This window comes from Nicotiana tabacum, chromosome 23 (genome assembly GCF_000715075.1).
Source record: "Nicotiana tabacum cultivar K326 chromosome 23, ASM71507v2, whole genome shotgun sequence".
In the NCBI taxonomy this organism is placed as follows: Eukaryota; Viridiplantae; Streptophyta; class Magnoliopsida; order Solanales; family Solanaceae; genus Nicotiana; species Nicotiana tabacum.
Window position 1 is genome coordinate 89,127,776 of NC_134102.1, and position 15,825 is coordinate 89,143,600.

A 15,825-nucleotide genomic window follows, 5' to 3' on the forward strand; every position below is an offset into this window, starting at 1 on the left:
GTGATGGTATAATAATTAACTTACCTTGATAACAAGAAGTGCAAGAAAAATTATTATTTAAAAGAATCTTTAAATTCTTTAATGGATCTCCATTTGAGTTTTCTATCATTCGTCTCATCATAACTGATCCATGATGTCACAATCGATTATGCCAAAGTACAAAAGTATTGGAATCAATAACCTTTTGATTTACGATAGAATGTGCCTCAACTGCACTAATTTTTATGTAATATAGGCCACAAGACAAAGATGAAAACTTCTCAATAGTCCTTTTCTGGCCAGAGACATTTTTAGTAATAATGAGATAGATTATTCTCATCTACTGTCTCAATATGATATCCATTTCAGCGGATATCTTTAAAACTCACCAAGTTCCTTCCGGACTTGGAGGAGAACATTGCATTATCTATGAGAAGTACTGTTCCCCTATGCAGAATTATAGTAGCTCTTCGAAAGCCTTCAATTAAATTACTACTACCAGAAATTGTAGTAGCATATGCATTACATATGCTTAAATGAGAGAAATATTTCTTCTCTTTGAATATTGTATGTGTCGTACTTGAATCAACTAAATAAATATTTTTACAATTGAACTTTGATCCAAATTTTTTAGAGATATCCATATTTATTTAGTCTTCTCAAAGAGCTTCTTGAGACGGTAGAATCTCACGGTTATAATATAAAATAAAAAATTAAAAGATTGCAGAGAAAAGAGAGAATTCTTATTAATTTTGGGGTGAATTACAATGGAATAGAATTCCTCTATTTATAGGGGAAAAGTGACCCAGTCACAAAGTAACAAATTATAAAATATCTCTAAAAGATAGACATTCACCATAAATAAAATACTATTTATAACAATATATAAATTGTAGCTTTTGACCGAATTTCATAAAATAAAAAATTATATTTAAGTTGGATATATATTATATCTTTTGACTGGATTTATATATATTTTATTAAAAAAAATAGTTATTTTGTGTAAATAGGAAAATCTAGCTAAAACGGATAAATAAGTTTAAAATTTCGTATATATATGAAAAAACTCCTTTTTATTTATATATAATCACTGAGCATTGCGTTCACATATTTATAGTTTTATACATCTAATTCTTTCTATAAATTATATAACAAAATGAGAATTATTGTTAGAAAGGATCATATGGATTGAATGTATTTGCAAGAAATGTTCATAATTTAACGAAGGTTGGTAAAGAAATAAAAATTGCTAGTTATTTCATAAATGAATTATTGAGGGCTCATATATTTTCATGAAGTTTATTTTTTATTTGTTATTATTAACTTTTAAAATCATCTTTTCACAAATTATCGTTTTCTTATATAGTGAACAAACATTGATAAATAGTAATAGTAGCCTAATCCTCGTAGGATCGATAATTTATTATATTATCTTTCACAAGAGAAAATTTTAGTCTTTTTATAGATTAATTTTGCACTCGTCAGCCAAAATTTAAACACTTTGAACTTTAATAACACATGTAAGATCCTTTATCTGGTGTAATTTTATATCTTATAGTGAATTTTGAGAAAGAAGAATTAACCTAAAAATCGTCTACCCAGCCCATTAAACTAAAATATAGAAAATATATAATATACATATATTATGTATAAAATTAATTTGTATAATCTATGTATATATGCTAGACAATATAAATAATATGCTAGAAAAAATAAATAATGAATCGGCGTAAAAATCACTTTGAGAAAAGGTCAATAGAAAGTTTTAGGGCCAAAGCCCAAAACAAATAATAGGCCCATAGTAGGTCAACAGCAACGTGTCAGAAACAGAAAGCCCGCTAGCGAATCGGCTTCGCCACACCCACACTTGTGGATTTATATTTGGATCTTTCTAGGGCTTCTTCGATAAAGCTTTAGCCTCAGCTCAGCTCAGCTCCTAATTTCTCTTTTTTTTTCTCTCCATAAAATAATAATCTGTGTATATGCGCAGCTCAGCTTGTTGAATAACTTGTCGCTCTTATTGATTTTAGGTACGTATCATTCGACCCATGTTCTGAATTTGTGTTTTTGTTTGTTTGTTGAAATTTATGATTTTTCGATGCCCTTTAAGGATTTGAAATCAGGGTTTATGTATTGGGTTTCTTGATTTTCTCATATGGTATAGGTCCACTTGAACTTTTATTGTGAAAGTTCTATCTTTAAAGTATAATTTGATAGATGAAGCTGATTTATTTTGTCTTTGTTGAAAATGTTTTTATTTTTATTTTTTGGAAAAAAATGAATTTTCACTAATTCGGCAGCTCATTTTATCAAATTCGTTCTATTTCTGCTCATGTAGGTAAATAGCTTCCTTTTGTTACTGATTTATCTGACCCATCTGATGTATCTTTATGTAATTTAGAATCGAGGTGAAACTACTTAATTATCCGCGTTGGTGAATTGGTAATTAAGGGATTTTGGATACCGTTGGAAGATTAGAAACTAGGGTTTTGATAAGAGATCTTGTGAGGAATTATCGGTTGGGTAGGTAATGTTTTTGTTTCTGGGACTGATTGTGTTTGTCATGGTGGAATTTAATATTAACTTTGTTTTTCATCCAGGGCGAAACTTTTTCTTCTTTCAAGAGAAAGCATAATTATGCTACTGCTGTGTATATTGCTATTTTGAAAGCTTGCTACTTGTCTTTTAGAGTTCTTCTTTTTATGACCGAGGAATCCCAAGGGCTAGTGTGTCATGTTTCAAAGCTATGTAAATTTTTCCTGTAGTGTTTTCCTTATTTGAAACTGCGCTGATTGGTTTGTTAACCCTTGCCTTGCTGAATATGTTAAATTACATCCTATATTCTGCTTTGATGGGGCTTGTCTCTAAAAAAAAATCTTTTTTCTTGGTTTTGATAAGTGGCAGTTGCTTTCCTGTTCCAATTTCCACAGGGATTTATTATTTTGCTTGCTGTTTGCTGAGTGCAGGGATCTTCTTGTGCTACGAATAAGTCAGGTCTGGAGGAAGATGTTGGTGTGAACAACATAGCGTCTTTGCTCTAAAGTGCAGGGGCACTCTGACTATAATTTTGACGTTGTATGCGCTCTTCTGTTTATCTGTAATGTCCAGTGATCTTGTTTCTCAGCAGTTCTCAGGACCACCTGATGGGCAGCTGGTTCAGATGGACCATGTTTCTGGTAATCCTGACTCTACCATAGCACATATGCAAACGAGGATTGTCGGACACATGCCAAATAATTCTGCATCACATCAGTTTGTTTGGGCAAATGAGCCTATGGCCAACAGATTTGATACATCGGTTTCTGCGGATCAGTTGGGACAGATGGGACCCAAAATGAATCCGCAGCAGTTCATGTTATCACATCAGCAGATGGGAGCAGATAATAGATATGTGCCAAATAGTCCAGGTGCACAGAAATCTTCGTTACTCGCCAAACGGAAGGCTGAGATGGAACCATCAGTACATGGTTCTTCACCTCATACGCCATCAATGCCAAATAAGCGCACTGCACTGGGAGCTTCTTTATCCACATCTCCTAGTTTTGCGCAGCAATCTTCTGCTATCAAGAAACCTGGACAGCAACAGTCAAAGTCAACTTCTGGAGGTTCACAAAGTCTACCCGCGTCAAGCAAGAAAATGGCACGAAATGAATCCATATCCAATAAAACTGCCTCCCAGCGGTTGCAGACTCCAAAAGGACGAACAATTCAAGCTGAGCCAACCTCCAAGGCTCGATCCGAGTCCTCTGATGCTGTGAGGTCCAAAATGAGAGAATCTCTTGCTTCAGCTCTGGCTATGTCATGTCAGAATCCAGATGCTGTTGTAAATGCTGCCAAGGATCCAAATGAAGCAGTTGGTTCTCAGCCTTCGCAGGTGAATGTAGCTCCAAGAACTGCCAGTGAAGGTCTACCTCAAACGTCTGTCTCACATGATCATGTGCATCAAAACTCTGGTGATGTACTTCCTTCAGCTGGCGCTTTCGCTGTTGATAAAACCAATGACAGTCAGAGTTCATCTCATGGGCTTCAAGATGATGTGAGCATGAGAAACTCTATACCTGGCTCTGATGAGCTTGAATTGCATGTGGATGATGTTCCGTTCAGCGAAAACTTTTTTGTCAAAGATGAACTTCTGCAAGGGAACGGTCTCACTTGGGCGATGGATCTAGATATGCAGTTAAGAGAAGCTGACTTCCTCCAGGATGCTGAAAAAGCCAATTTGTTTGATGAGGGTGTGGTTGGAGATGAAGGCGAGCATGCAAAATCATCTCCACAAGATATAGCTTTAAAAGTTGAGGCGGAACTTTTTAAATTATTTGGAGGCGTGAACAAAAAATATAAAGAGAAGGGCAGGTCTCTTCTCTTCAACCTAAAAGATCGCAGTAATCCTGAATTGCGAGAGAGAGTGATGTCCGGTGAGATATCCCCGGAAAAGTTATGTTCAATGACTGCTGAAGAACTTGCTTCAAAGGAGTTATCTCAGTGGCGGGTGGCAAAAGCCGAGGAACTTGCTCAAATGGTAGTTTTGCCTGATAGTGAAGTTGACATGAGACGCCTGGTTAAGAAAACTCACAAGGGTGAATATCAGGTGGATTTTGAACGGGACGATAATAACATTGCAGCTGAGATATCTGCAGGTTCAAATGTGTCGCAGTTTATCCCGAAGATAGAGAGGGGAAAAGATTCTAGCCCTTCTGGTACGGATGAGATTGGAAGTAAAGAAAATGTTACCAGCCAACAGAATAGGCCAGAAAAGCAAGATGTGTCTGATAGCTTGGTAATTCCAGCTGATGGGGCTGATTTGATGCAGGGAATGGTTGTAGAAGAATTCAAGGATGCAGAATTTCTTCCTCCTATTGTTTCCTTAGACGAATTCATGGAATCACTCAATTCTGAACCTCCTTTTGAGAACCTGCCAGCCGAAAACAATAATTCCACACCTCCTCCAGACAAAGAAAGCTCTGATGACCCTAACAAAGCTGTGGGTTCTGGTCTAGCCTCTAAAGATCCTGCTGTTGCTTCTGCAGATAAAGGGGTCAAGAATCACGCCGAACCAAAGGAGTCCCTGGTATCTACAGGGGGCTCTGTTGTTAAAAAAGTAACTACTACTGGTAATGCACTTGTAAAATCTGCTGAGAGCCCTATCAAGAAGGCAGGACCTCGTGGTAACGCTTCTCTAGTTTCAAGCATCTGGGAGGGGGCACTCCAGCTTACTATTTCATCCTTGGTGACAGTCTTTGGTTTGTTTAGAAGGTATGCATATTTTTTAAAAGAGCTTTCATCTGTAGAGCAATTACTATCTATTGATGTCATTCTCTTGTAGTACATGTTTTATCGCACTGTTATCACAGTTGAGTCTCTGTTGGTTATCTCTTTCTTTTTAGTGCCATGCTATTTTTTTCGTTCCCTTGATAATTTTATTTGTCTTGAAAATTCTCTCTGCAGACGAATAGACTGACACCAATTTAAATGCATGTTGCATCATTTGGCTTTGCTTGCTTTGGATTAGTTTTCCTTTACCTTTTTCTAGTACTTTGCATTAGATCTCGAGTGGGTTCTCCCGAGTGAATATCCTTCATTGTTCTCTGTTTTTAACTCCCCTCTAGAACATTCAAAATGCACGTGTTGATTAAAACATTATCTGTGGTGCTAACAAGAGAGTGGCATTTCTTCTTTGTTATCTTCTGTTTCAGTGGTGAAAAGACACCAACTAATGAGTGGCCAAGTTCTCTTGAGATCAAGGGTAGAGTTCGACTTGATGCATTCGAGAAATTTCTTCAAGAGCTTCCTATGTCACGAAGTCGTGCAGTCATGGTATCTTATGATTTTCTTTCCTTTATTGTAGCTAGTCTTTTATCCCATACTTCAGGTTGCAGCTTATTGCAGATAGTGTATAGATTTTCCTTATTTTTTGACGACTTCCATTGTTGTCTACTAAGAATGTATATTCCAAAATACAGCCATTTCAATCAGATGGTTTCAGAGCATTGGTCCTTTCCACGTTTCCAGCTTTTTATTATGTACTGGATGATTTGCTTTTTTTCTTATGCCGTGGTTGGAATGACTTGAGTTGAATAATCATCTTTTCCAGAAGGCTCGACTAAGTTCATTTAACGTTCTCTAATTAGGTTTTTTCAATGTCAGACATATCAAAAGCTCCAAGATTTTAGAAAGATAAAATAAATGCTGCACTCAACTTCCCACAATGTTTAGCTTTTAGTGAAATTAAGTGTTTAGTCTGCGATAAATACAATTTTTCAACTTGTTTGGCTTAACCATCGTTTTAAACCAGAGGTGGATGAATAACTTCTGATGTACCAGTAAACTGATGGATCCTAATTTTGAATGGTCAAGATTACGTCTTGAAAGTGGTGCTTTTACACAAGTTCTTCATTAAAAAAAATACTAGTGCTTTTACATAAGTTGCGATATTAAAATTCTTCAAACTTCTTGTGCTAATCATATTGCATAATGCAGGTTGTTCAATTTGTTCTAAGGGACAACTCATCTGAGATTGAACGAGCAAACATTTCTGAGGTATGAACTGTATTTCTAGCAACTCTTCTGCAGTATTATCAATTGGTTTACGTTTGCTTATCTGGTCTTTGATAATCTTTTTAGGCAGTGGATTCATACGTTTCAGATGAGAGGCCGGGGTTTGCCGAGCCAGCTCCAGGAGTGGAAGTATATTTGTGTCCACCGCGCTTACTTGATATGATAAGCAAACACTTTACCAAAGACCCTAGAGAGCTATATGATTCAACTGAAAATGGTCTAATTGGCGTAGTTGTATGGAGAAAACTTCATATAAGTTCAACGATATCACCTAACTCTTCTTCGCACCATAAACACGGCTTGAAAAAACAACAGATGTTTTCTAGAGGACAGCATGAAAAAGATGGAAACGTTAATGTAAATTTGATGCCTAAAGGACCTGTATCTTTGAAACACGATCCTACCCCGGACGATGATGATGATATCCCACCTGGGTTTGGTCCCAAAGCAGTTCGTGATGATGATGATTTGCCTGAGTTTAATTTTTCTGGTAATATAAATGCTTCTAGGCCTAGGCATCCGTCTCAAAACTTGTCTCATGGGTCAAGAATCGCCCCTCCGTATAACCAACCACCGCCCTCTCGTCCTGTAGACCAGATGAGAGAACTTGTACTTAAGTATGGGCAAACTGGTACAGCTAGTACTAATGATAGAGTTACAAATGTTGGTATTGGAATTGAACCGTGGAATGATGACGACGATGACATTCCGGAGTGGCGGCCACAAGCCCCACTCCAGCAGCAGCGTCCTCCTTACCCTTTAGGCCATAATTTTCAGCGGCCGCTCTTGGCTCACCATAGACCATTGGCCACACCTATGGCTATGCCTTTGCAATCACCAATAAACGTTCCAAACAGGCCACAAATATTGTCACCCAGGGGACAGTATCAAGCTGATTGGAGAAGGGATGTGAGGAATAGGGGATTCTGAAGTCTTTCTTTTTTGTTAGTTGGTGATTAGTCATCATGATGTAAATTCTGGATATGTTTTCTTTTTCGTGTTTGGATTTTAGACCTTAGATTAGGCATGTAGCTTTCTAGTTGTTTTAGAACAATTATGTACTTTTAGCATATAAGCAGCAGCAGGAGATACTCTCTTCTTCTTCACTGGTTCATTTTCACTGTATTGTGTTTCAGGAAAAGAGAAACACAACAATTTTCGTCTTTTAAGCATAATTTCTGTCCATGGCTGGATATGGTATATTATATATTAACTGGCAACTCTTCTGGCGCCCTCCTTGGAGTCAGAGGACTATTCTCATTAACAAACTCGTAATGGGGGTTAACAACATTAAAAGTTCATTATCCCTTTTTTTCCTTTCTTTGTGATGTCATACTCTAGTCTGAATAATCTTGTAAGTGCAATATTCATTTGATACTATCAATCTTAGGGACAGGTCTTTTTTTTTGTTTCTTTATTTTGGGGTTGTGAGGGAAACAGATGGGTAAGAGAGACTGGAAAAGAACAACAATTAGGTAAATAAGCTGCCAACTTTCAAGTATATGATATAACGTTTCGCAATTGAAAGTGTTAGTTTACAACACAAGTGTCAATATTAACCCTCCATCAAGTCAGTCAGCAGCGGCGGATGTAGTATTAATTAAAGTGGCGGGCCATAACTTTCGATACGGAGTATAAATTTATTAAATTTGTAAAAAATAGTAGATATGAACCCATAACTTTAAAAATATAATGGGTTCAATGTTAAGAACCTTAAATTTTCAAACTATAGCGATTAAATTTTTGATCCGCCTCTGTCAGTAGGGACACAATAATTGACATAAACCCACCCTTTGCTTTCAATTAAAAGAAAATCTAAAAAAGAAAGTGCTATACCTTGTTGAAATGGAAAAAGAAGTAGCATCTCATCTTTGACGAGTCCCAAACATGTGTAAAGAACTTTTTTTGTTTTTGTTACAATGAATTCATAAAAAATAACATCCTATATTTGTAATTTACTTGGAATGTTGGATTTAGCAGGTTCAAGCTCCCAAAGCGCGCTTAAGGGCAGCTCGTTGTTCAGTTGTGAATCTTGTAGGAAATTTAACTTCAAACTTGATCTTTAAATCACCCCTATTTCCAGGTTCTTTTGTGATTGGCATGCCTTGTTTTTGAATGACAAGCTCATAACCAGGTTTCACAATTTCATTCACTGGAATTGTCAACTCGCGACCATCTAACGTTGTGAGATTGACAATTGTTCCTCCCAATGCCTCTGCTAATGTTACCTTATAGTTCCTAATAAGGTCATTCCCTTCTCTCTTGTAAACGTCGTGGGGCTTCTCATCGATTACAAACACGAGGTCTGCTGGAAGCTGGTTCAACTCCTCATTTCCTTTGTCTGGGAATGTTATCTTTGTCCCTTTCTTCCACCCAGGTTTTACATCAATCGTTAAAATCTCCGTTTCTGTCACTAACCGCCTGCAAAATGAATGCATGTCAGTTGTATCAAAACATAGAGATTATTTAAGCAACTTAACATTACAAGCTCCTTGTTCATTCATAGTTTAAAGTTCAAATAATCTGAAAAATAGTTCAGAACAAAGAGGAATAACAGTTGTAGACAAACAAAACTTCACATAGCAGGGACGGTCCACCATTTTCTTTTTAAGATTCCTCAATGATCGTTATATGCATAAAGATATCTGAACTAAAGTGAGGAGAGTTTTTGAATGCAATCTCCTTTTAGGAAGGGTAGCAAAGCAGAAAGATATTCATCAAACACAACAACAATAAACGCAGTATAATCCCACAAGTGGGGTAAGGGGAGTCCCTACCTTGAAGATAGAGAGATTGTTTCCGATAGGCCCTTGGCTCAAAGAGAAAGATATTCATCAAATATTTACATTAAAAGTATTCTTTTCTTTTAGTAACATAAAAAGAACATTCTAAAACAATGGAAAGAGGGGGAAAGAAAAGGAATGTAATGTGATTACCCGTTCGCATCAACCACAGTTCTAGAGATCTTCATTTTCCTTGTTGATCCAGAGTAAAGCTCCTCAAGGCTGCAAGGCAATTTACTCTCTACTGGTGGTGGTTTTTTGGGCATAGTAGCACCCATTCCATCACTCGCTGTTCTAAAAATATTCTCACCACCACCAAATCCCCCAAACAAACCGCTTCCTTCTGATGAAAATCTCGTCGACTTTACTCCAGCTGACCCAAACCCGAACGGGCTGCTCCCGAAAAATTCTGCAAAAATATCCTCAGCATTACGAGGATTACCGCTAGATCCAGGTGACGGCATGTCTTTTAGACCTTCTTCACCATACTGATCATAGACTTGTCTTTTCTGTGGATCACTTAAAATCTGAAGAAAGAAGTAAAAACTCAATTATAATAGTTTGGAGGCCTAAAGAAAAGTCAGAGAGACAATGCACTAAAACATACAAAATACAAAATCTGTTCTTTTTGCTTAACAAGGGGTAAGGAGCAATCAATTCAACAACCACTAGAGTTATGAGAAAATCATTATAGCCTTCACTACAAGATTTGGACCTCGGTTGACAGCAGAGTCGACTAGGCCTAGCAAACAAAGAGCTTTCAATTATACAGAATTTGAAGGATAGTAAAAGGAAATAACATTTTCTTCCTTGTAGCAGCTTTAGTATCATAGTTTTCATAAAGTGGGACTTCCAAAGATTTTCCTTGAAGTTATACTGTCATTTTCACAATATTAGCACAAAGTTTCGCCGTAGATAGATCCTTCAAACTTCACAAAGGTTTAAGAAAGAAACTCCATTACATATATTATACTTAAACACCCAATTTCTCCCATGAAAATCATCAAAGTTTTTCTCTATTGTTACTATATTTAAATGCGTGATCGTGATTGTGAACATTTCCATAGATATATGCACATTTAAAAATAAAGAAAGGGTAAGTGTGACAAACTTCATAGGCCTCAGATATTTGCTTGAACTGAGCCTCAGCTTCCTTCTTGTTGTTGGGGTTCTTATCAGGATGCCATTTCATTGCCAATTTTCTGTAAGCTTTCTTCAGATCATCATCTGTCGCTGTCTTCCCTACATTCAATACGTTGTAATAATCTACCCCCATTTTTCTCTACCTAAAAGCAAATTTCTATTTCTGAATTTGAATTTCCAATTCAATATCATCAAAATTCAAACATCTCCCTATCTTCCCAGCAGTTCAGCCAAAGGGGCTCTTTAGAAACTGCAAATTCAAAAAAGAAATAAGCAGATCAAGATATGAAAATGAAAATATCTCAGTTCTGCATTAGAATTTTCAATTCAAGATAATCATAAATTCAAAGAACATTATCTATCTTTCAGCAGATACCCAAATCAATATTGGTCATGAAAATGAAATTGTGTACAAGATTAAAGATATCATAAACTCAAACAGAAATTATCAATCTTTCTCACAGTGGAGTAAAAGGGGGCCTTTTGAAACATAATATTTCAGCACATATATACCCAGATCAATATTCACAATAAAAATGAAAAGTTCCTATTTTTATTATTCAAGATCACCAAATATTCAAACAAACGCACCTTTATAAAAAAAGTTCCAAGGAAAATAATTTTTTTTATATTTCTGGCTCTGTATAACAAATTCCAATTAATATTTCCGATTTTCAGCACATACTGAGATCAAGAATTGCCTTGAAATGAAAATGGGAAGCTTGCTGAAGGGAGAGATATTAGACTATAAAATTTGAAGGTTTCTGAAATTTATTAAAACAAATACTTACTAGAACTTTGGTCACCTTGATATACAAGAAATGACACAAAATTAGATTTTCTTTTTCTTGCTAGGAAGTGTTTAACGCAAATGTTGTTTCAGCTTTACTATTTTTCTGATATTTCAACGAGAATAACGGAACCTCATTTTGTTTTTGTTTTCAGTTGTCTTAAAAAGAAAATGTTATTTCAAAATTGTTTTTACCAATACAGTCTATATGTACTTTTCGAATTACTAATAAAGTGTATACCTGTCGAATTCGAATGGTGCTATCCTCTTTTTTGCATTACCATACTTCCCTTCTATGGTTGAGATGTCAGTTCTTATTCGGCCAGTTTTACCAACGTACGAGAAGGGGAGACACGAAATATATTTTACTAAGAAAGTCTATATGTAGCTTATCTTACCCCCTAATATGCATAAATATCATGATTTTGATTTTATCTGAAAAATACACACACACGCACTAACTTTATCTGATAGTAAGTATTTACGTATAAACTTGGTACCATTATATATAATAATTTGAATTTCAGAAACGGGCCCAATTCCAATCAAGCTTAAATACAATTACTTTAGATATATGATTGAAATGGTTAATTGGCAGCAAATATTTAATGGAACAACTATTTTCACAAACACGATAGTGAAGTTCAGTTCCATCCTCCTCGATAACAAGTGAAGCCCAGTACCATACTTGATAAACAGCAAACATAGAAAGCTATAGAAAGTCATGAACTTCACTGCCTTCTTTTCAATTACATACGCGATTACATTTTCAACACAATTGTGGTCCATGAGCACAGTTTTAAGAGGAGCCTTACATCTATAAATCGAAAAAAAAAAACAATTGAAGGATGAGACATTCCTCAGGTCAAACGAGTAAACTTCAAGAAACTTCATAACGACCATAGGTGTGCAAGATTTTGTATTTACATTCAGAGTAGCTACTAATTAACAAAAGCTGTAGATAACTAAGCAAAAATATCACTTGCTACACGTGAATAATACCCGACGTAGAATCAGGACTCACCGACCAATGACCATGGATAAGACAACTAAATAGAATACTTGAACTCTCCCCTTCCTGCTTTTCCAGGTTCCTGTGTTCCTTTAACCAGACTAGCCTTATACAATTACGAATTTACTCCCTCTTTTCCTACTAAATTCCTTCTCCGTTGCCCAATCAAAAATATCTAGCTGCAATCTAAAACAATTTAATGGAACTTGAAATCTCTACAATGATATCAATATCCTCCTGTCAAGGAAACATTCCCTCCAGATACTCATCAATATTTTCATTATCTTCATTACCTGGATTTTCAGATGAAGTTGAAGCCTTGGACCCTCTACTCTTGCCTTTCCTTCGTTCATATTTATCATCCTTATTGTCATCATCACTTACAGATCTTTCCCTTTTCCTTCGATGCTTATCTTTCAGATTTTCTCTAGACTGCTCCTTCTCCTTCTCCTTCCTCTTTTTATAATGAAGCTTTTCTGCACATCTTTCACAGGTTACCAATTTCACTAGGGCCTGTTTGTTTTCTCCTGCTTCAACATATGAAAAATTCACCTCGTAGCTAGCTAGACCATCTCTCTCACTGCAGTGTTTGTTACCACAGACAAATTGCCCTTTCCCAGATATCACTTCCTTTTCGGTCCTCCATCTCAGGCCAATCTTGCCACTCTTATAGTGTGTCATATCGGCTAAGCAATATTCTTTAAAAAGCTTGTCATAGTAGCGCTTCACCAACCTTTGCTCCCAAGATGGATTCATATCATCTTCCTCAGTTCGTATGAACCGATATCCTTCTTTAAGTGTATCCTGATCTGTTTTAACAGGCAACTTTTCTTGTGTGAATCTCTCTCTTCCATAATATCCAACATAATCATTGAGGAATTTCTTGTGGCGATCATAAGCATTCAGGCCCAGTATGTGATCTTGGTATTGCTGTTTTCTTGCTTGTCTATCAAAGATAGCCTGCTTAAGCGACCCAAACGAAGTCATTATTTTCTGAACTGGGTGCAAAATCTCCTGTTTATATCATAAAAAACGACACAGATTTAGGGTTTAATCAACGTTAAGGACCGTAAAGCGAAGTTTTTTCTTTGTCGCGTTGCTTTTTAAGTTTCTTGATATCTTGAGTTGGTTGAGTTCTATGAGTAACCTTAGGATATCAACAGTTTTATAGTATGGTAAGGTATCCAACAATCTCCTGCAAAAGTAAATCCAATCAGAAAGCTAACTAACAAAAAGAATTAAAAGATTTATCAGCCAAGTGCATCACAAGGGATAGAAAGACATAGAAGTACCAAAGTAGCCAGCAATCACCAATAACGAAGCAGTCTTACCAGTTGAGGGTTATGCTTGAGATAATCTGACTGACTTCATTAAAGCAAAATCCGTATATATTAACACAGATTAAACATGTTGATAAAGTGCTAGTTAATCATAGTTTTCTAAATTTTAATTAGTTCTAGAAGTTCAAGTACACAAAAGCAAATGCTCATCTCCTTCCCTGCAATCATGCCGGAAGCAACGAACCAGTAAGGCAAATTTTGCAGTTCCACAGGCTAAGGTTCGCAACATGACAAACATGTTAGCAATTCTTTCGTTTACCAAGCTTCCTAGTGTTCACAGTAGAGCTCCTCTTCAAAATAGAGTTCCTATATAACCTTTTTTATTATGTCACATATCACTTAAGCAAAAAAAAAAAGTTTTTTACAAAAGAAGTGGCTCATGTGTACCAAGGCAGCATGGACTCAAACTGTTTTCCAATTCCTCATTAAGGAGGATCTCCAAAATTTATTTGCTTACTTTGGATCCCCAAATAAATATCCTAAATTATCACTTCAACATATATACCATTAGGAACTCTACAACATTGCAGAAAAATGTGTGAAGGGCTTGTCTTTTATATCTCACTATATATTTTGATAGAGTGTTGGATAAGAATAACTATAAGGTGTATGCAACTACACTAAAGTAAGATGTCTCTTCATTCAATATTGTAGTTACCTTTTCGATTTCGACCAATCAATATCTTACGATTTGCTAAGAAGGACTGGACCTTAGGTTTGATCTAATTCCACATGAGAAATCATCAACATTTCAACTCTCTGGACCTTTGTTTAACGAAACTTAAAAGAAAAATGGGGCCCTATACAGTTGATGTGGAGTTATTGAATGCATATAGAAAGATATACCAAACTAAATTGAAGCTCTACTACTTTTGATTTATCATATGAGTAAAAAAAGCTATATATAGGAAATTAGGTTCAATTACCATAACCACAATTGGGACAAATAACCAATTTATAACCCTAGGTCCAAACAACAGAAAGAAGAACAACAAGAAGTAAATAGAGCGTAGCGATAATACTAACCTGAACACTGTAAGATCAGACAACGAACAAAGAAAGCCTTCGATGGGGGGACTGAGCGATGAAGAATGTATAGCCAATTTGAGAGAGGGCCAAATGTAGAGGATGTATGAGCTGGCTGCTGTTCAATTTCGTATGTTATATTAACAGCTTGTTTGGATTGTTTTTAACCATTGTATTGTATCGTATTGTTACTTAAATAATATATTTATTTTAATTATTATTTAAATTTTAATGTATCGTATCGTTAAATCCGTCGTTACATAACGACGAAATATGTCACTTTATGTAACAATCGATTTGATGTGGTCGCGTTATTACCTTATCTTTTTCTCTAAATCTCACCCTTCATTATTATTAAATAATTTTATTTTATTATTTACCCTATCTTTTTATATAATAATTTTACCCTGTATCATAATTGTTCTTTATAATATTGCAAGTTTATTCTTCATATTGCTGATGCATGATATCATAAATCGATGCCAAACGACACAATCTATTCAAATATTATATTTATCAAACGATACAGTACAATACAATACAGTACGATACGATATATTATGAAACGATACGTAACAACCATCCAAACAAGTTGTAAAGGGTTAATACATTTTATTTGGGTGGGTGGGTGGGGGGACTAAAACAGCCAAGTGCCAGTTTTGCTTCATTTTTTAAAAATTAATTATTTTTTTCCTTTCGCCTTTTCTTGTTAAATTGTTTTCACCTTTTTCTAATAAAAGTAAATCAAATTAAAAGTCATAATTTTAAAATAACAGTAACATTAAATATAAATTAATCAAAAATAATAATATCAATTGCAAATCATAACTAAATTTTATTTAAAATGGTAGATTTAGTTAATATATTCCATAACGCAAACATTAATGTTCAATCTCTTCAACGAGTTTACAATTATTGAGTAAATTATATCCTAATATATAACTAGTGTAAGCATTTAAATTTTATTGGATTTAAATCCAATAAACTAATTTGGACTATATATTAAATATATTAATTCAAATAAATTTTATGTGCTAATTTAATTAGATTAATTACTCAAGTCCAATATATATGGATTAAATAAATAAGTCTTAATCCATTGGGCTAGCCCATTTAGTTGGACTAAAGTGATGAGCCCAAGATGTTATTTTCCTAGAGGCCCAGTTTGGTGCCATATGATATGGCACGCCAAGTCAA

At 35.3% G+C, this 15,825-nt stretch overlaps 2 protein-coding genes and 1 pseudogene across 4 annotated transcripts; 1 reads left to right on the forward strand and 2 right to left on the reverse strand.

Moving 5' to 3' along the window:
- Positions 1-1,838: 1,838 nt before the first annotated feature.
- Positions 1,839-7,640, forward strand: LOC107817439 (uncharacterized). Its single transcript, XM_016643267.2, has 5 exons — positions 1,839-2,009; positions 2,946-5,232; positions 5,673-5,793; positions 6,457-6,516; positions 6,601-7,640. The coding sequence occupies exons 2-5, from the start codon at positions 3,080-3,082 to the stop codon at positions 7,462-7,464; spliced, it is 3,198 nt and encodes a 1,065-aa protein (XP_016498753.2). The 5' UTR covers positions 1,839-2,009; positions 2,946-3,079; the 3' UTR covers positions 7,465-7,640.
- Positions 7,641-8,350: 710 nt separating this feature from the next.
- Positions 8,351-11,635, reverse strand: LOC107817440 (uncharacterized). Of its 3 annotated transcripts, none has more exons than XM_016643270.2 (4): positions 11,492-11,635; positions 10,429-10,710; positions 9,471-9,844; positions 8,351-8,955 (listed from the first exon to the last, which is right to left on the reverse strand). In XM_016643270.2, exons 2-4 carry the CDS (start codon positions 10,591-10,593, stop codon positions 8,517-8,519), a joined length of 978 nt encoding a protein of 325 aa, XP_016498756.1. In that variant the 5' UTR covers positions 10,594-10,710; positions 11,492-11,635; the 3' UTR covers positions 8,351-8,516. The 3 variants fall into 3 exon arrangements, with proteins under 3 accessions (XP_016498756.1, XP_016498754.1, XP_016498755.1); XM_016643268.2 differs by lacking the exon at positions 11,492-11,635 and adding an exon at positions 11,252-11,421; XM_016643269.2 differs by lacking the exon at positions 11,492-11,635 and adding an exon at positions 11,052-11,230.
- A 354-nt stretch (positions 11,636-11,989) lies between these two features.
- Positions 11,990-14,756, reverse strand: LOC107817442 (uncharacterized; annotated as a pseudogene).
- Positions 14,757-15,825: the final 1,069 nt, after the last annotated feature.

Bases quoted from the DNA above. Each gene is read 5' to 3' on its own strand.
- LOC107817439 (XM_016643267.2), top strand. From the start codon at position 3,080: ATGTCCAGTGATCTTGTTTCTCAGCAGTTCTCAGGACCACCTGATGGG. The intron at 5,233-5,672 runs GTATGCATATTT...CTTCTGTTTCAG, and splicing joins GTCTTTGGTTTGTTTAGAAG to TGGTGAAAAGACACCAACTA. The intron at 5,794-6,456 runs GTATCTTATGAT...TGCATAATGCAG, and splicing joins CACGAAGTCGTGCAGTCATG to GTTGTTCAATTTGTTCTAAG.
- LOC107817440 (XM_016643270.2), bottom strand. From the start codon at position 10,593: ATGGGGGTAGATTATTACAACGTATTGAATGTAGGGAAGACAGCGACA. The intron at 9,845-10,428 runs GTTTGTCACACT...TTCTTTCTTCAG, and splicing joins AAATATCTGAGGCCTATGAA to ATTTTAAGTGATCCACAGAA. The intron at 8,956-9,470 runs GTAATCACATTA...TTCATTTTGCAG, and splicing joins ACTGTGGTTGATGCGAACGG to GCGGTTAGTGACAGAAACGG.